The sequence below is a fragment of the Alosa alosa genome, chromosome 23 (assembly GCF_017589495.1).
Source record: "Alosa alosa isolate M-15738 ecotype Scorff River chromosome 23, AALO_Geno_1.1, whole genome shotgun sequence".
NCBI classification, from domain to species: Eukaryota; Metazoa; Chordata; class Actinopteri; order Clupeiformes; family Clupeidae; genus Alosa; species Alosa alosa.
This window is the reverse complement of record NC_063211.1, coordinates 25,576,677-25,598,121: the sequence shown is the minus strand read 5'-3', so window position 1 is coordinate 25,598,121 and position 21,445 is coordinate 25,576,677. Positions and strand designations below refer to the sequence as shown.

Here is a 21,445-nt window from a genome sequence, read left to right as displayed (position 1 = left end):
TTTTTTTTTCCAAATCCCTTTACAAAGTGAATGCACAGGGAAAACAAAGAAAATGTCCAGTCACAAACAGTGAGAAAGCCCATGTCCAAAGAACAGCGTTCTGTCATCACAAATATGCATGTTACACCAGCATTCCTGGTGACTGCAGACATCAGTAAAACAAGGTTAGCGCCTGCAAGTGTCCCAACCAAAAGACTAGTAGGTGCAGCAGCGGCTTCATAAAAGACCTTACGTGAGCAGAAAGTTGGATAGTTATGTTTAAGTTTCATTTTTTTTTTTTTTTTTTTGTTTGTTTGTTTGTACAATTAGGTCTGTGGCAAATAAAATGTCAGAATTGAAAATAAAAAAAGCGAAAGAAAAATAAAAGCGGAACCCTGCCGACGGGAATGGGTTCCTCCACAGCGCAGTGACACATACTGCAGTTCCACTAACCACAGGTAATAGAGAAGGGTGGTGGTGGTTGGGGGTTGAGGGGTAACTGCAGGGGATGTGCAGAGGATTCGGGGGTTGGAAGAGAGAGAGAAAAGGGTGGTGGGGCAGTCACTGTTGCCACTCCAGACTAAAAAAAAAACTTATACTAAAACAAAAAATAAAATAATGTATTTCCGATAAATCCAACTGCTGCAGCAAACTCTTGTGTTTGAGCCACTCTCTCTCTCTTTTGCCCTTACAATGAACAGCAGAGAGTTGAGCTCCCTCTAAGCGAAGGGGGGGACACTAAACAAATGGTGTGTATGTGTCTGTGAGAGGAAGGGTCAGTCTTCAGCTGAGGGGCTCTTTTCAGTGCAGGTCCAGACAGGAAGGGTGGTGGTGGTGGGGGGCAAGGGTTTCTGGGTGGGTGGGGTCCTGGTGCTCCAGCAGACTCAGCAGTGGTAGGTGTGGAGCAGTGTGGTGGTTCTGGGCAGGTGAGGGGTTAGGGTGGGGCTCCCTGGCCCCAGAGGGAGAGGTGACGGGGGGGTGGGGTGGGGTGGGCTACCACCAGGCGTCGATCTCACAGAGTTCACTTCCATCCTGTGTGCATGAGTCAGGCTGTTTATGTTCATGTTTGTGTGTTCAAAATCAGAACAGATGACAACGCTTTGAAAGAAAATGATCTCCTCTGTTCAAGTGTGGTGTGTTGTCTTTTCCTTTCATTATTTTCCTTTTGAACGCAACATCCATGGTTCATTTGTAGTTTTCATGATGACTCCATTAGATTTGGACCAAAAAAAAAAAAAATCTGGTGTCCAAGAGGGGTGTGGAGGGAACCTCCTTCCCCAGCCTGAGAGCAGAGCCCCAAAGGAATTCAGGGAAGTGTAGGCCTGTACCTCTCAAGGCTGGATTATGGGGGTCTGGCCTCTTGGGACACTGTGCACAGAGGTTTCATATGTTGAGGTGGGGTGGGGGTGAGGGAGGAGGGTGACTGTCTGATGAGAGGGGAGGGAATCCCTGCCTTCTTCAAAGTGAGGATTTCACACAAGTCCATCCCTCAAGAACATGAGGCCTGGTTTGATCACACATTTCTTCTTTGTGTGTCTGTGTGTGTGTCTGTGTGTTAACTTTCATGCACATTGTTTGACTCTGACTCCAGTCTACATGAGAGAGAGAGAGAGAGAGAGAGAGAGAGAGAGAGAGAGAGAGAGAGAGAGAGAGAGAGAGAGAAGAGAGAGAGAGAGAGAGAGAGAGAGAGAGAGAGAAAGAAAGAAAGAAAGAAAGAAAGAAAGAAAGAAAGAGAGTGAGTGAGTGAGTGAGTGAGTGTGTATGTATGTGTGAGAGAGAACAGTGAAGGAAAAAAAAGGAAAAAGAGCAACTTTTTGGCAACTGCAGTGACAGAGGAGGCGGGTGGTGATCATTTTTTAGTCTGTGGTCGGTTTCTGTTTCGTTTTTTTTTTTGCGTTCCTTCGTTCAGAAGCATCAGAGAGGATGGGTGGTGAAGAGGCTGATCCTTCAGTGCGTGTGTGTATGTCTGCATGTGTGTGTATGTGTCCAGTAGATCTGGTGTGTTGGCGCGATGTCTTGGGGGCGGGGCCGGAATGAGGAGCAGGCCACACCCACCCAAACACGCGCTCACCTAGAACTTGAACTCCTTAGTCTGCAGGTTAGGGGCGGGGTCAAAGTTGAAGGTTCCTCCCTGAGTAGCGTCGGGGATGAGGCTTGGGTCTTCATCGATCTGGACAGACACAAGAGCATTTGGTCAGAGGACGAGGACACTATCTGGTACCCAGAGCTACCTGTTCTACCTACTCAGCATTAGACTGAGTTAACACACATGCCATATACATTTTCAGCATTGTGGGGATAGGAGTCATTGTGTTTAACAGGGTAGTGCTCTTCCTGGGGTGCAGTATAGAGCTACTCACATCGTCTCCTGAGAAGTACTGATCGATGATCTCAAACGCCAGTTTGTAGATGTCTTCATTTTCATGCTGCTGGAGATGTTCAATCCTCTCCAGACCTGAACAACAGACAACAATACATATTTTGAAATCATGTTTCAGCATCAACCCAGAACCAAATGAGCTGCCTGTAGCCTAAGACCAAATTAAACTGTGCAATCCAATCAACACAGAGCAGAAACATCAGCAATAGCTGATAAACATATGATTCTGTTCCGCTGATGAACTCTGTGACCCTCTTGTGTTGTTCTGTGGTTCTATTAACCCTCCATTGGCTCTATTGGTTCTCCATTGGTTCTATTAACCCTCCATTTTTATGGCATGCTGGTGGTCCTGTTGGTACCTCCACACTCCTCGATTATGTCTGTGATGGTGCTGGCCTCATCTCCAGCCATGATGAGGATGTTCTTGAGGCCGTCCAACACCACCTGTACCACCTGCGAGTCCTTCACCGACAGCAGGTTACAGAAGGGCGGGATCACATTCTGCTGGACAAGGTACTCCACCTGCCAATCATAGTGCACAACACCAACACACAATCAAGTCAAGCCATTAAAATCAGAGGACACATCATAAAAGCACAACTGCAAAGGTTGCTCAGTTGTGTTAACACAGTAATCCCAGTTTTTGTTGTTTAATATAGCTATGCCCGCCAAGGACACAAATGGCAATTTTCTAACCCATTTTGGTTTGACAATGTGAATCTTCTGCAAGCAGTCATTAATGTTAGAATGTGCTTTGAGTAGCAAGACACTGTTAGCACTACTCCTTGGCTGTGTGTGAAAACTGAATACTAGGCAGCATTGCTCTCAGTGTGACAACAGCACATGGCATTCAGTCAGTTCATAAAGGGTCTGTCCACAGATGTTGAGGCTCTTAAAATACCGGTCACTCAACAGATTAATTCTCTTTGAGAACAGAAGTCCTTTTTAAACTTATTTAAGTATTGCCATCAATTGTGTATTCTTTAACAGTAAAAAAAAAAAAAACTTGCCAATGGTCAAAAATGTGACAGCGAGAGAACGTGCGAGGTAGATGTGTGTGAGAAAAAGCCAAGTCACCCACCTGGTCCTTTCTGCCACTTATTGTCAGATTGCTGATAGCCCAGGCGGCTTCTTTCTGTGTACCAAAGTCGCCCTGTTCAACACACGCACACACACACGCAATGAAGACACATCACATGCAGCATCTCCCTTCCCTCCATCACAGAAGATTTGTGTACGAGCAGCTGCGGCCAACAGTGTGAGCAGCTGACATGAGGGCCTGGCCCCTGGCAGAGTGTGAAAAAGTGGGGAGGCACTGGCATGGCCGCCTGCCTCCGGTGCCACATGCAACCGCATGAGGAGTGGGCAAGAGGGATGTCGACAGAGAGAGAGGGGGGGTGAGATAGAGAGAGAGTGTGGTGAGGAGAGAACAATGGGTAAAGAAGAAGCACAGTAGGCAGAGAGAGAGAGAGAATGAGAGCAGAGGTGAGAGGAACAGGTGTGAGTGTTTGGCAGAAAAGGTGGCACAGCAGACATGACAGTGGCACGGCACTGGGCAGCAGTAGCAGCAATGGCAGACACATTGCTATTGTTTGCTACGACTCTGGGGGCAAACCAGTGCTATGGTGGCCAGAGATTTCCCTTTCAGAACACAACGCAACACTCATGAATGTCAGAATAGCGTACAATCATCAGGTCAAGACTTAACACAATGCAATGGCTACTACAAGCCCAGCCAAAAGGACAAAGCAAACTTAAATCATCACTTAGCACTGAGGCCGGACTGTCCCCGTGTAGCACTACAGTAGTGATGGGCAAATGAAGCTTTGGTGAACCACTGAACCACAGCAGTGTGAACCTTGTGACACTAGCTGAAAAGCAAAAAGATGGCCGCCACACATACATTTTTCAACATAAAAGTCCTTAGCAAACCAATATTTTTGGCTTCATATACTGGTTTGGGTAAGGACTTTTATGTTGAAAAATCTACATGTGGCAGCCATATTGGATTTGTTCATTAGTGTTGCTAGCTTCACACTGCTGTGGTTTAGTGGTTCACCAAAGCTTCATTTGCCCATCACTACACTACAGCCTTGTTTTTAGTTTGATTGCAGCTTTAGGGGCAGAAGGTGTTTGTGGGGTGGGTGGAATAGATAGATAGATAGATAGATAGATAGATAGATACTTCATTGATCCCCAGGGGAAATTCAAGAGAATAGAGGGAGGGAGAGCGCCTCACCTTGGCCAGCTGGTGAATGATCATGGGGATGAGCCCGGCATCGATCACTGCCTGGACCTGCTGCTGGTTGCCCGCGGTGATGTTGGAGAGGAACCACACCGCCTCCTGCAGACCACACCCACACACACACACATTAAGTGAATGGGTGAGTGTTTCTTATTTGAAAAGCATCACTGGAATTCTGTATGGTTTTGATAGGAGAATTCCTTTCTTCACACACACCCACACATTAAGTGAATGGGTGAGTGTTTCTTATTTGAAAAGCATCACTGGAATTCTGTATGGTTTTGATAGGAGAATTCCTTTCTTCACACACACACACACAAACCTTGTTGATCTTCTCTTTTGGGTGTGTGAGAAGGTTGGGGAAATGTGAGAGGACGTCACAGTTCAGAACCACCTGTGTCTGCTCGTCTGTCCCCGTGACTATGTTCCCCACTGCCCTCAGGGCAGCCGTCTACAGGAAATGACACAAGCAGGAAGGAGAGGGTGGGAAGAGCATTAATGGAAGAAGGGGGAACAGAGAGATACTGTGTACTGTGTGCCATTAAATAAATAAGACCAAAACTTAAGTTGACAAACACAAGAGATAGAGCATTCTTGATGTAGTATTTAAAGCTACATTTGAGTGTCAACACTTAACAACACTGGCCTTGGCCTATCTGCCTCTGAGAACTTGATGAGGATCTTGGGATTCCCTAGAGGCCGAGGGTACGCATAAAACGCAGGCATGTGCATCTGCAAGTGTATTTTGGTGTAGGGGTATATTTATCCTACCTGAACTTTGACCTCCTGGTGGCTGAGCAGCGGGACCAGGAAGGGCACGACCCCCGAGTCAATGACCATCTGAATCTGCTCATTGCCTCCATCTGTCAGGTAGGAGAGCGCCCAGACGGTGTCCACCAGGATCTACATGACCACACACACACACATATGTAAGTATGCATATTTATTTCTTCAATTGCAATGGAGACTGAAAATGATTGACAGCTAACTATTCACATTGGATAACTGTGCCATATAAGCACAACACATTAGAGTAATAACCCATAAAACAAAGGTAAACTTACATTTATATCAGTGTGGTATATTAGGACACAAAGGGCTGGCAGGATCTGAAAGACAAAGAGTCAGAAAACAAACAGAGAGAAAGGTCAGGTCAGGTCAGGTAGGTGAGTGGAATTTAGCAGACGCTTTAATCCACAGCCACAGGGAACCGGAATGTTCTAGGATACTGATCTGAATGATGTATGTAAGGTGAAGGGCAGATCTTCTGTGAATGTAAAAAGTCAACACAATCATTTAATTCTACAAGTTTTAGTTACTTCCCTCACACAAGTCTTTGCACAGATTTATGGAAAACCCATAGGGAATACCTGCCTCATGAATGGACACACAATGAGGCACATTCCTAGAACTACCCTAACATGCTTCAGAGAGCTATCCCATCAAGTAGCACTGCTGAAGTATAGCATGCCCACAGGCAGAGGCAGGTATGACAAAGCAGAATTATGGAGCCTCTCCCTCTCCCTTTCGCTCGCTCTCTCTCTCACACACACACACACACTAAATCTTCCAGTCTCCCTCTTAAATACATTGACTGATTGAAAACCACACACACAAGCACACAACCACTTGCTCAGTATGGCCAAGCCTAAGACTGCAATTCCATTGGTCACTCTGACAACACAAGCAAGACTATGCACGCTTGTGTGAGGCACAGATTAATAATTACCCAGCAGGTGCACAGTAGGGATCTATGTAACAGCTGGTGCTGATTGTGTGTGTGCACACGCCTTCCATGTGTGTGTGTGCGCACGCCTTCCATGTGTGTGTGTGTGTGCGTGTGTCAAGCATCTGCAAACAAACTGACTGAGACTGGAGAGGACAGATTCTGATAGTGGTGGTGTGTATGAGTGTGAGTGCACATGAATCTCTGTGCATCCTGTAACAGCAGTAGAGAGCAAGTACCAAGGTTGAGCTCTAAAGTGAGTGAGTGAGTGCGTGAGTGAGTGTCTGGCAACAGCATCAGTAAGAGCTGAGGCAGGTGGAAAGTCTCCTGCAGCATATTTCTCATCTGAGAATGGCCATAACTCAGAGCTTTAATTACACAAAACACCAGCAGGCCACTAGCCTCTGGTACCTCTGGCACCACATTACTCTGGCCGACAGTCAAGGGGCTGCTTCTCTAGACCAGACAACATGTGCACACACACACACGCCAAACTAAAGTCACAGGGCAGCCAGTCAAGAATCCATGCGCACACACATACACACACACCTCCTGGACGGTCTCCATGGGTGGCGGAGGATCCTTGTTCCTGCACAGGTTGACAATGACCCAGGTGACATTCCGCAGGAAGGTGATGGGAATCGAGGGATTGATGAAGGACAGCAGCGGCTTGACCACGCCCAGAGAGATGACGTAATCTCTACACTGAGGGCCATCCCCTGATGGAGCGAGAGAGGAAGCAAGGGAAGGAAGGAAGAAGAGTGAAAAAAAAAAAAGGAAGTGTTATTTCATTTGTTAGAGCACAACCTCTCTGAAATGAGCCTGCATCAGTCAGGCTGCTTATTATCCAGGCAGCTCCAGGCAAAGCAAGAAAAGACCAGAGAATCAGACATTCACACAGCATCCACCTCTACTGAATCACTTGACTGCCTGGGCAAACCAAAACTATTTCTCAGTAGTACAGAGGATAGATGTCCACAGGCTGTTTTGACCACTGTGGTCCTGTGTGTGTGTGGTCACTAGTCTTGTAAGGCAGATTAATAACACAGCATTGCATCCCTATGATTTCTGCCAGTTCAGTGCCATATAGTTTGTTAGGGGAGAGCCTAGACACTCATTAGGAGTATAAGTCTGACTAGGTCTAGAACAAGTGCCCTCACATCTACACAGTTCTGATGGTGCATTCCTGCAACCTCTGTGCAAGATGTGATCATGGTGCCTGTGCACAATCACGACTGACTGCAATCATCCGAGACACAAAATAAAACTGCACTGTTTTTTGTTGAACCAGGAGTTAGAATCTGCCAGCTCTCTATAATCTCTGTTACCACACACACACACTCACACAGCTGCATGGTGTAGATCTGAATGACTCATCTGGAGTCACTACTCACCGATGATGTTACCGAGCGCCCACACGGCCTGTTCACACACGTTCTGGTGGGGAGAGTGGAGCAGCCGCAGAAACAGGGGAACTGCATCTGTACACGTGCACACGCAAGGACACACACACACACACACACAAAGGATGATAGGACAGTAAGATGATAAACATAGTTACTATTAGGTACATGGTACATTCTCGAACCAAATGGTACGTGCTAATAACAGCAGTAAGAACGCTAATAGAATCACAGCTGCACCTGGTGGTTACAGACTCAGAATTTAATTACATGATGGAAAAAACAGTGTTCTAATGTCCCCACTGAAGCGTAGGCTCACTCTACCATGGCATCCCTAACTACTCAAAAAGAATCATCACTAGCAAATAGAGAGAAAAAACAACAGAAGACTAATGCTTGCTTCCCTCCAGTGACATTTTATTAAACCAGTTGAGGGACAATCTCTCTATCGATCATTCGCATTGTCAGTAACAAGAGTAACGGTTACCAACATTGATCCCCCGTCCCCTTCACAGACTGACACACACACACATACATACACTTACTGGACTTGACCACGGCCTGGGTCTGTGCGGATGTGCCGGATGCGATGTTGGTCAGGGCCCAGGCTGCCTCAAACTGCAACGAGGGACTGCAGAGAGAGCAGGTGGTCAGAAAGGCTTTCAGACCAGACTCCCAAAGGACCAAAGACTAATAATCAACCAACACACACACACACACCTCCATCCAGGATTAATATTGGTTTAACTAGAATACCCCCCACTTCCAAGCAGTGTGTGTGTGTGTGTATCGCAAAAGAGAGAGAGACTTCAAAAAGTCCACACACACACACACACACACACACACACAAAGGAGCATAACAGCTCAGAGCATAACGATATGACTAATCATCACGATTACTCATGATTACTAGGGGTGTGCCAACCGATATTCAGCATCAGTATCAGTCCGATATCTGCCAAAATTACTCAACTGGATACAGGACAATAACACAATAGCAATCTGATCCAATCCACAAAGATAAAGTTCTCATATATATATCACGGAAGAACATGCCATGAAGGCAGAACGTCACAAACTTCACACTATAGCTGGCATCAAACAATTACAAACAGAATGACAGAAGTCAAACAGAAATCTTTCCCCTACTTAGCATTAGGGAGCCTGGCAATGTGGTTTAAATAGAGGGGAAGACAGATCAGATTGGTATCGGAGATACTCAAGGTTCTTATATCGGTATGGGGCAAGAAAGTGCTATTGTGCTACCCCCAATAATGACCTTCTCCCATTCCAACCCTAACCACCATAACCAGTATAGGGGTTTACACAACTGACACCCAGACAAACAATAGTGAAGGCTGGACAGGTCTGTTCAAATATACACTCAAAGAAGAATGCTACACTTATTCAACCTAACTAGATCACAATGGGCCAAATCCAGGCGAGCAATATCTGAACTAAGACCAGCGTAAGCTAAACAAAGACCAGCATTAGCAAGACCAGTTCTTGAAAATTCTGTAAACAGCCAAAAGATAACAGCAGTGCTGGGCAGGCCTTTCCACTCCCATCTTTCTAACTCCGATATGGACAGACAACATGGTGACATTTTTTAATCCAGATTCTTGTGAGACCCAGGCTGAGACTGCCTTAAGTGGCCAACAGCTCCTTCTCATAACAAACAGAGGCAGCTTTATATGAGCAGAGGCTTGTTAAACGTTGATGCCTTTTTTTTTGGTTGAGGAATGAGGCATTTCAGCAATGTCTGAGAGCTCAAGTCCACTGTTCTTGGCGCTCGAGCCCCCAGCCCTCGTCCTGCCTCCCTCCTCCCTCCTTGCTGGATTAGTCACAGGCCTTTGCTCGTCAAGCAGAAAACAGAAATTTCTCTCCGCCACTGGGCCCAGCTCAGGCCACAGGAGTCCCTCCTCTCTCTCCCCCACCACCAGCCCCCATCACACCTCTCTCTCTCCCCCACCACCTTCCCCCATACACACTCTCGTCCTGCCTCCTCCTCCTCCCTCCTCCCTCCTCCACTGCCTGCTGGATTAGTCACAGGGGCCTTTGGCAACTGCGTCAAAACAGAAATCTCCCTTTTCTCACGTCACTGGGCCCAGCTCAGGCCACAGGAGTCCCTCCTCTCTCTCCCCCACCACCAGCCCCCATACACTCTCTCTCTCTCTCTCACCCTATCTCACCCTATCCTTCTCTCTCTCTCTCCTCTCCTATCCTTCCTCTCCTCTTCTCTCTCCTCACCGTATCCTTCACTCATGCTCTCTCTCTCTCACCCTATCCTTCACTCTCTCTCTCTCTCTCTCTCTCTCACCCTATCCTTCACTCACGCTCTCTCACTCACCCTATCCTTTTCTCTCTCTCTCTCTCTCTCTCTCTCTGAGGGACGACTGCAGGGCTGCCAGAGCAGCAGGGCAGAACCACAGCTCCCGCGCTCTCACTGAAGCAGTCATGCAGAGGAGGTCAGAGGGAGAGAGAGGAGGGGAAGGAAGGAGGGAGAGAAAAGAGTTTGAGTGAGGGGTAAAGAAAGAGAGAAGGAAGTAGGGCGAGAGAGAAGGAGGGCAAGAAAGACAGAGTTTGAGTGTGGGGGAGAGAGAGAGAGAGAGAGAATGAAGAGAGTCAGAGAGCATCAGGCCTGCAGGAGGATGGGCTGCCACTTAAGGGGCTTCGTTGCTCCTTTCTCACTCTTTCATATGAATACACTCAACCACCCTCGCATTTGGACAGACAGACACACACACACACACTCTCGTATTTACACACACACACACACACACACACACAAAGCAAGGCCGATCTCATTGTGCATACTCACTTGTCATCCCTTTCCAGGCATTTTACTAGAATGGGGAGGATTCCAGATTTGATCAAGTCATCAATGGGCGGGTTTCTATCACTGGAGAGTAATTTTCTGCAGAGGAAGGAAAGCCAGAATGGCACCACATTGAAAGCAGGCAGCCTCAAAAAAAACATCTTTTGGACATAGGTAAACAATACTGCACTTGAGGTCAGTCAGTAAATGCATAAAAACATATAAGTCATCTTAACTGAGAAAGCATATGGGTCATTCCTTGTGATGGGGAACAACATATAGTGTGAAAGCGGTGGCACTCTGAGAGTGGGTGCTTTGGGCATGTTACCTGGCGGCCTGCACTGCACTGAGCTGTACTACTGCATTGTCACTGGTTGCGTTCTAGAAACCACAGGGAGCAGAAGAAAAGCAAAAATGAACGACTGCATACAGCATGGAAAGTGAGAAAACACCCACGCACATGCATATACACACACATAAGCATCTGCCCTACAGTGGTCACTGTGCATTGCCCTTCACCCTCAACTGGTCATCCACAACTCTCCTTTCACACGGACACACTCACAAACACACAAACACACAATGCAAAAGTGTGAAGAGAGCTTTGCTGACCTGTAGGATGGCATCTAGTGTTACATTTTGCTGAAATAGAAAAAGCAGAAAAGAACTGCGTTTAGACCACACAGACTATTCCAATCTCAGTCAGACATTTTTAAGTGAGACTGCAGCACAACACACAAGGCAAAAACAGGAAATCCCATCCAGACATAAGTGACAATTTGGGTGTGAATGGTTGGGTGTGTGTATGCGTTCCCTCACCCCTTTGAAGTCTGGAGTCGACGTCTGAGTCCTCGAGGCTCTCCTCCTGAGGAACGTTGCGCTTCTTCAGCAGGTGCTCATCTCGTTTGTTCTGCAATAAAAAAACAATTTACATTAGGACGCACAGACACAGACAGACAGACGCACGCACGCACACATTACACCACAACATTACTTAGAAACCCAAGGCTGCCACTGCTCTAGGAGAAAAGATAGATGAAGAGCCAGACTTCTGCTTTCGTTTGAGCAGCAGTGAAGTCGGTGTCTGACACCCAAACAGCAGAAACAGGGGGAGGGAGAGTACCACCAGCAACCCAATGCAGTGAAGTCACATTGATGCCAGACAGCCCAAACTAGCCCAGTCTTAACAACTGCTAAATGTCAGCACTGCAATGAAAACCACTGTGTGTGTGTGTGTGTGTGAGTGTTAAGGGTGGATTCAGACATGCACACACACAGAGCATGAGTCAGCTGACAGGGAGAGAAAGAGCACTGAAGAAAACAAGAAGAAAAGAAGAGGAAAACAAATGCGGGACGACTGACTCAAGAGGAATGTGTGCAGGGAGGAATGTGCTGCTCTCTCTCTCTATCTATTTTCCTCTCTCTCTCTCTCTCTCTCTCCCTCCCTCCCTCCTCATGTAAGCCTGTGTGTGTCTGACAGCCAAATAAGGCCAGCACTGCTGTGTCACTGACAAAGACCCCAAGTTCCCTGGACCTATACAGCACAAAGTTCCCTCCCATCCAGGCCCCTTGCTGAACCACACCAGCCAAACTGGAGCAATGCCACAATCACAGACATAACTGGACCCAGCTAAGTGCCAAAGTTCCTCCATCAGCCTGCCAGAGTCAGGGCTCCGGATTGGTCATGGGGCTGTGAGTGACAGGTGGAAGGCTGTGGCAGAGCAGATGTGTACCTGTGCGGTGGTGTACAGTCCCTGGCGGCAGCTTGTGATGCCTGTGCAAGAGGTGACCTGATTGGCTGGGAGCCAGCTCAGGGGAGGGAGGGAAACCCTTCAGCTAGAGTTGCTGGGGTACAGCCAGGACCCTTCTGACGGGGGCTAAGACTGAGGGTGTGTGTGTGTGTGTGTGTGTGTGTGAGGGGTAGAAGGGGTGACCCAGATCCAGTCAGCCCCGGCCGAACTTCCTCCCCTTCATCAACTCACTCTGGCTCTGTGTGCGTCAGCCCCAGCCCCATTGTGCATGGAGCCAACCCACTCTGCAATCACTGCACAGCCTCACTGAGCCAAGTCAGAGGCCATTCCGCTGGACACACGGCACCATGCAGCACATGCAGCTACACCACTCAGGGCTGCGGACCCACCAGTGGAACAATAGTGGGAGCTGAGATTCAACCCGACAGGGGGGCCCAGCATACACACTCTGCTTCTCCTTCAGCCATCATGGCAGAAACAATCACACAAGGGTGAGGCGTTAGATACAGATGGAATATTTAAGCTAGTTTGAAAGCTAGGCCAAGGTAAGATGATTTAAGGATGATTTAAAAATCTGTGAAATGTCTGGTTTAATTTGGGTTACCCGATCTGGCCACTGATGTCTTCAACCCAATTGGGGCCCAATCAAAAACTGCTGCTTGGGAGATCCACAGAGCCAGAGATTCAATGAAGCACCACTTTGAAAGCTACGCGCAGATAGGCTGATTTTAGGTTGATGGAATGTCTGTCTGAGATGAGATTTGGGCGTTGTCCACTTTACCTGGTCTGGCTGTTGAGTCTTGCCAGTCTGATGTTGTCTTGGGACAGTGCCAGCCTAAACTGGCCTTTCTGTAATCCTCACCTGATGCAGGCATAATGCTAGTGTGAGCTGGGTTTTGTGGATGGGTACGCCTAAGAGCTTGGATGATACTGACCACAGTGGCAAATTAGCATTACAGTTAGCATGCGCATTTTCAGAAAAACAAGTTGAAAGACTCGCAGAACACAGCAGAGCACAGCAGAGCACATCCAGATGGTCAACTTGCTGGTGTGGGGAGCTCACAGCTCAATTACCATATCATGATGACGGTCTTGAAATAAACACATTACACATTCACACCTCACCCAATACTGACCAAATACCCATTATGGTTTTGGATGATCAGAACTGTGTGATAGATCACTTGGTGACCAAATCCATGGTGTTATGCCACCACTGGTCTGCAGTGGAGAGCAGGGGAAGTGCATCAAGTGCAAAGCTCAAAAGTGACCAGTGTCCAGTGTTTGCCACATAGGGTCAAGGGTGAGTGTGACTCAGATGGGAGGGGTCTAAGGGAGTAAAGTGGACAGAGACCAGAAATGTTGCCCCGTGGCCAGTGCAAAAGCCAGTGGAAATTACTCACACACAAAAGAGGAACTGGCATGGCAACAGCCTCCATTTGAAGTAGAGCAGCCTCCGATGCTCAGACGGCCCAGTGTGTGCATGACTGCTTGTGTGTGTGTGCGGTGTGTGTGTGTGTGTGTTGAACATAACATTTCACCATTATTCCCGCCACTGGCGTTTGATGTGAGCAGCGAGCAACACTAACTGCTGTCGGACCACGGTGTCCTGCGGTGCTGCAGGCAAAGTAGCAGGCAAGATTAAAATGCTTCTGCCCCTGCTTGGTCCTCCACAGTCGCAGAATGCTCGGCTTCCCTCCCACGCTCGCACACCAAGCCGCCCACACACTGCAGCCCTGCAGACCATCAGAGAGCCACACAACACTCTAACAAGCCTGGCCTCCATCTCTCCATCCTTATCAATCACCCGCACCCTCTAACACAGATACTGATTTACACATGCTAACACGTGCACCACATCACACTGGAAATATCGAGGGAGCAGCGCTCAGGCCATATTATTTGATGAAGTTCTATCTCACTGCTGAATGATGTGATGTGAAATATCGGTCCTCATTTATATGCAACAGACAGAAATATCTCGCCTATATAAATAATTGTATTGCTTTGATTGGTGACAAGGCCTGAAATGTAGCTAGGATACATCAAACTGACATTGATGAGCCTCGTGTTAAACCAAGTTCAACGCTCAGCAACTGTAAGCATGTCACTATATGTTCAATGGTCAAGTGGTCTTGCAACATCTATTCACTTCAACATTCCATATCCAGTGCAGCTCACTTGCTGAGCCATAGGACACGACCACAGTGCAGATAGTGCAGTCTCACAGAGAGTGGCAGGATGAGGGACCCAAGAGAACCTTCTCAACAAAGGAGGCCCTCTGAACTGGAGTCACATCTCCATCTCTGCCCGTCACAAAAGCAGCAGGAAGTCATCAGGGCACAAACTGGGTGAGCTGAAACTAGGGGGAGGGTGTGATGGGGTGTGTGTGTGTGTGGGGGCATTTGAGGGCCTCTCGTCACATGTTACTCTATACTGGTCCTGTTTGACTACTTTCTCTGTTAGTGTTGTGTGCAGATAAAAGACTCCAGTGCAACACATTCTAGGCTAGTCAGGAAGCTAATGACACATCTGGTTTGTTCCTCACAGAAAATCTGTACAAATACACATCATATGCAAACTGGCAGCAGAGTGGCAAAGTCCGGTTTGGGTTTTTCTTTGAAAAGTTTTTTAAGGTGAAACTAAACAAAATCTGACAGGCTGGTCGACAGCAATCACAGCATCATGTGCATCACCAAAACTTATACACACATCTTTCACAATAACACACACACACATATACTTGGGCCACTTACCTTTCTCAATTCTACTGTCACTTCATTACGGTGTCTTCGCATTGTCTGAAAAAGAGTAAAACAGAAAAAGTTAACCTCCAAAATCCAATACAATAATTAGCCTATAATAATTATGCACAGATTCAGTCTTTATACACAAACATATTCATAACCCCAGGAAAAAACCCTCAACCATGTCCATCAAAATATCCTACTGGAACCTAGAGCCGCACAGCAACCAAGAACCAGCAGGAACAAATGGCCTGCACTGGGGATGCCTGGCCACCACCAAGAACAAAGACACGAGCCGCTGTCGCTAAGGCAACCATAGAGACCAGCTGTCACTCAGTTACATTCTGCACACTAGTGCATGTTGTGATCATGTATCCACACACGAAAGAACATAGCACAGTGACTAGTTACTGAAAAAGGTGTTTTATGGAGTTACATAATAGGACAGTGACAGGACACACAGAAGAGTGCAATATGCATGGCCTCTTGTATGTCTGTGTGTGTGTGTGTGTGTGTGTGGCAACAAGTCAAAAATGGCTAAATTCTATCATGGGCTTAAGCCAGCCTTGAACACTACACAGCCCATGTGCAACCAGAACACGTACGTACATACGAGCATGCACGAGGACACACACACACACACACACACTGCATCCAGAGCTTTGCACGAGAGCTGGAGGAAGCGGGCCCAGTGTGGCTGGATCGGATTAGACCTTGTGATGGAGCGGCCGGGTTCTTATTTCAGCAGGAGCTGCAAACGGCCTTTACGCAACCAGATAGAGGAGAAAAATATCACCTATGCCAGGGGGTGGAGGGGTTAGAGGAGGGCTGAGGAAGGAGGGAGCCACTTGGTTACCATGAGGGAGGAACCCCACCACTTACCAGGCTACTACGAGGGGCTTACTGTACCATCTGCAGGAGAACACAAAGTGTTCAAACAAAGTTCTGATGAGAAGCCTTTTGAATGAAGGGATGTTAAGGACGCATCAGTGTGGTACATTATGTGTCAGCTTACTGATTCTCTCTAAGGCATTTGTTTCACGGCAGCTGCCCTTGGTGTAGATCATGCATGCAGCAATAAACGGAGATTACCTCTCTGTGAGAATGTGCAGTGTTTATAAACATATTAATCAGAGTAGAGGTGTGTGTGTGTGTGCATTGCTAATCTTGGATGCAGATGTGTGTGTTTAGTCATGATTATGTGCACAGCACTGCTGTGTATAAAGAAGAGTAAAGGAGATGGATCGCATCACAGCAAGCACATAGGGACAACAGCTTGGGACTGCTGGGAAGACAAGTGTGTGTGTGTGTGTGTGTGTGTGTAACAATATTAATGAGTGCTAATCATGTGTAATAATGGTGTCTGCATTTGAACACAGGATGAGATCCATCGTCAGGTTGTAAAACCAGCATTTCAGGGGCATTTCCTGCACAGCGAGGCTCTGGTGCCTAAAGATTCAACACCCCATGCAGAGACAGACTGCCTCACTTCCACAACTCTCACACACACACACAATATACTTAGGGGCCGTTTATACGAGAACGATTGCGAAGGAAGACGACAAAATATTTTATCATAAGGGCCTTTCGTTTACACGGCGACCCCGCCATCGGGGCTTGAAGACGCAAAAATCTGAAGACTCCTTCCAAAGTGTAGAGTTTTGAAGACGACCCGGGTTGCGTCTCTGTCTAAACGGCTAAACCATCTCTAAACTGTCAAATTAGAATGTCTGCGAGTGACGTATCGGGGTTCTATCACTCCACCACCCAGCGGTCTGGAATGCATATCCAATCGAATATCACATACTCTTGCGTCTTCATATAAACAAAGATTTCCCCCTGAGAATGCTTGTCTAAATGTGAATAAAAAAATGAAGACGAGACGCCACTTCTGCGTCTTCTCTTTTCATCGTCACCGTATAAACGTAGCCTGAATCTAAATTAAAGTACTGCACATCAATACTGCACTACTATCTGACTGCAAGTGAGCGCTTCGGTAATCCCAAATAACTCAGCAATCCCTCTGTAGGCGTGCTGCTAGCCCTCTCGCCAACTGTGCTAAGCTCTGCCCTGACTGACTAAAGTCCATCCAGAGGGCCAGACACCCTCGAGGCAGAGCTCCGTAAGCCGGCTGAGCCCCCGGGACTGCTACCCCAGCCCAGAGGCCCGCTGCTGGGCCAGAAACCTGAGTCTGGCCCCTTAAGATTCTTGGAATAACTTGCAGCGGAGCTGCTGGCTCCGTCTGGTGCCCCTGTGTGTTCCAGGCCATGTGCAAGTCACACTGCCCCAAAACAACCACCATGAAAACCTAGACCCCTCCCAATCAACATTGCCCAATATAGCGCACACCAAACAAACTTCAGCCTCTTTTCCCACCCCCCATCCTCCCAAGAACGGGGACACATTGAGATATGGAGCTTGAGTGTTCCATATCACAACGAGAGTTTTAATAGTAAGGGTACAGCCACAATACCTTTAGTAATCTATATGGATGCTGAAGCTCCCATAACACCCTGTGCACCTAACTTGATAGCAATGTTATCCCCTGACCTTTTACGTGTTATTTACTTACCTGTAATCGCTCTGACTCAATTTCAGTCAGCCAATCTAACTCACACGCATATTTACACACACACACACAGTGGGCATACTTATGTTATCGGAGGTGTCGCCAACTGTGGTTCAACCTAATTCCAGTTATCTGAATGATCAGGAATCAAAAGACTCTTAGCTGCTGAATGGCTTTCGTGCTGGTTCAAGGGATTTTCATGTGATACCCAAGACAACTGCTCCAATATACCTGAGCCATCAATCTGATGAACTGTCAGGGGTTAGTCAGTCAGGTGTTTTACACAAAACACACCATTAACATAAATATCTAAAAGAAGGTGCCATTACATTCAGGCAAAGATGTGTAATATTAGGGCATATCTGGGTCATGCTACTAAAGCTGGGAGAACTTGCATCAGGACAACCATAAGCTTCACCTCAAGTTACACTGTCCACTAGAATTCTAACGTAGAAATATAAAATATGCCAAACATAACGTTTTTGAGTTACCAATGAATACGTTAACTGACATTCTGGACTTTTCTAAAATGTTATTTTCCCCCTGAGGTGCCATAAACTAAGACTTCTGGCGCATTACACATAAATGTGGCTTACTTTGAATATGAAACTTGGCTTGTATTTCATCAAAATATATTTCCATCCTACTAATGTGAAATGGGCAGAATCCGAGTTGTTTCTCTATGGTGGACACTGCGGCTCCTTCCATCAGGCATCAAACACCACTCCTCAGTGATTTATACATGTCCTCATTCTTTGATGAGACGCAAATTTGGGTTTGGGATATTTGGGACAAAGATACATATACTAAATTAACGTGTGAAATAACGTATTAAATGTCTTCTCAGCAAGTGATAAATTCGCAAAAGATTGACCGGTCGGAACATCATACAAGCTGCTATAACGTTAGCGCTAGCCATAAAGCTAACGCTAAAAGAAGATATCTTGTGCTAACTAACGTTAATGTTAACGTTAGATTACATGACTAGACTAGCGTTATGTCAAGAATTAACACGCAAACGCTAAATCCATGTTGAGAGAATGTCTCTCAGTGGCTATGGCATGTGATAAATTAAAGTTAGCTAACTTATATGATCATATGTTACAGTACTATCATCACACATCTTAGCTTAGGCTAATAAGTTATTACGTTAACGTTGGCTGTCGAAAAAAGACAAGTTTATGATGTCGATGAGAAATATAGCGTTAACGTTACCTAATGTTACTTCAGCCAACACATTTATGAAACACAGCCATTGGCTAGATACAGTGACATGTCTATCACTAAGTTACATACAAAATTAGATTGTTTGTTAGGCAGAGCCTGGCTCAACAACTACACATGATAGCTTTAGCAAACGTAACCGAAGTCGTTATGGGTCAGACACCAAGCTAACTGGTTTGCGAGGTGGCATTAGCTAACGCTCCATAGCAACACGGCGATTAAAATTTTTAGATGTTAGCACAAGTAACCCAGATTTTTTTTAAACATGGAGAAAGACAGGCAGTAGTTTCTAAAAGCACTTTGTACAGCCATCAACACCGAAAGGTATTCCACACAGTATACATGTTTGGCTGTGTCTATGATCTTACTTTTCATCTAGCACTAACGTTAGGCTCTTTAGGGTGTTAACGAATGATAAAGGAGGTTATTTAGCTAGACACACATGCTAAGGCTATAACGTTACTGCTGTAATCCTAGTTAGCTTGCCAGCATTAGCTGCCCATCAATAAGGAACGTGATGTGAACACACAAATTACAGCTGGCTGTGTTCATTACACTTTCAGCAAATAGATGTCTTAATACCATAATGTCAAATTGGTCACTGTGGATAACTTCAACATTATGAAGGTTCACAGAACATATCGCTGACTAAACAAGTGGCCTTGCAAATACCACACTTAACTCACGTTAGCTAGCTAACTAAATTGCTAACTGTCCGAGAGGCTGCAGTTTGAGTTAACGTAAAAATACTGCAGCTGACTATTTTGAACACATCCGAAACCCCTCTTTCGGTAAACCTGGGGATGATTATGACCGATGGTGGCTTAACGTTATCAGCTACATGTGCAAACCGACTTAAGAAAGGCAGCTAACTAATTCTAACGTTAGATCACTTCGATTAAAGAAGGCCTCCAGGTAGGCCGCACCCGCTCCGCATGATGGTGGCAGCTGCTGGTGGTGGTGGTGGTGGAGTGTGTTCCGGAATCAGGGTTTCTCATATTGTAGCCAGATAGCATCCGAGCACACACTTGTTAAAATCCTCTTCCTATAAATCTACCAATCCAAGTCAGTTCATCACGGCCACAAACTCAATATTGTCTTCACTTACCTCAACATCTCGCCCCTTGTTTTTAAAGCTCTTAATGCGGTGGTTCTCCAAGCCGGCGTTTTCTGCCATGGCTGTGTTCTGTATCTATTCCGACGCTCAGAGCTCCGGCGAGGGAAGGGAGAAGCTCTGCTGTGAAGCCGAGGGGTGGACGACCAACCGTGACAGAGCGTGGTGGGGCAGGAGCAACCAGTAGGAGGAGTCAAGCGATGAAGCTCAATCTGGGGGAAGACCCAAGACCTAAGATAACTGTGGTTACCACTCATTAAATTCTAGGTACATCTGTAACACAATCGTCATCCATAACACAGTTACAGATGAAAACACCAATGTCCAGTCCTTTCACTGTGAAACGATTATACCCTCAAACGTATGGCGCGGGAATCGTGCCTAAAACCTTCCGACCGTCCATCTGATCAACCAACGGATCGACCAACCGAACGTCATACCACCCGCCTTACTTACATGTATCAGAATAATTTCCTTTTTATAAGCAGCCTACATGAACTTACACGTATCCAACATGTGCCCAGAATTGTTGCAACATGTACTTATTCTGTTGGAACATGATGGATACATGTAGGCTTGTGTTGGAACATGAATACATGTAGGAACACTGCACAATGTTGAAACTTCATTAAATGAACATTCATTCGTCTATTTGTGTCGTTATTAGTGACAAGCTATTGCTATTGTTGCTCAAACTATTATGCGTTATAACCATTGGCAAAACAGGACAACCAATTATCTGCGAGATATGAGAAATGCCATAGGCTGGCCTTACCACATTTTCTCTTTCTTACATCAATACGTTATGGAAGCATATGAGCCCACTTCAAATCTCCAAATATGTGATTATGTATCCTAGCCTATAGGCTAAGTTTAACAACGTTTTATGGACAATATCCCTCGGACTGCAATTTGAATAGATTTTGCTGTGCTTTACTCTAAAAGTAGACCTACGGCCATTTCTTAGAGTGGCTTGAGATTAACATAGCCTAAATACTGTAATGTTGACACTAATAAATACGTTTATAATAGGCTAACAAATGAAAAGTGTTTTCAGCTGAAATGGCATGAAGGCTATATGTGGACCGCCTGGACCTTTGAGCAAAACATCAGCAGACAGAGAAGCCCTCAGTGTAGCAATGCAGACTGTTCGGGGGACCTGCTTATCCAACTGTGGGTCGCCAGTCGAACTGACAGGCTTATCATAAATTCGCATTTACTTCAATTTGGCTATAGGCTACGATTAAAGTTCACAACTAGGCCTACTCGCAATATGCTGTCGACAACTCGACACTAGTTAACCACAATTTGTAGCCCTATTGGTCATGTTAAGCGTTACTTGCCATGTGAAACTAAAATCTAAGACAGTAGAAAATTATGTTTTTAATTTAATTAAGTCTTTAAACATAATTTTCTACTGTCTTAGATTGTAGACAAAATGCACCAAAAACAAAAACTCCGGAGAGGTAGCTACACATTTGTTGTTGCA

General features: G+C 46.2%; 1 protein-coding gene across 1 annotated transcript; it reads right to left on the bottom strand.

The window, feature by feature from the left end:
- Nucleotides 1-713: 713 nt before the first annotated feature.
- Nucleotides 714-20,885, bottom strand: LOC125288346 (importin subunit alpha-4-like). Its single transcript, XM_048234643.1, is given in 18 exon segments — nt 714-2,149; nt 2,340-2,434; nt 2,719-2,881; nt 3,441-3,512; nt 4,599-4,703; nt 4,927-5,055; nt 5,376-5,507; nt 5,669-5,713; nt 6,880-7,049; nt 7,725-7,811; nt 8,279-8,364; nt 10,555-10,650; nt 10,880-10,932; nt 11,164-11,193; nt 11,371-11,382; nt 11,384-11,461; nt 15,059-15,103; nt 19,951-20,885. Coding segments are annotated over 18 exon segments (1,566 nt in total). The 5' UTR covers nt 20,020-20,885; the 3' UTR covers nt 714-2,050.
- Nucleotides 20,886-21,445: the final 560 nt, after the last annotated feature.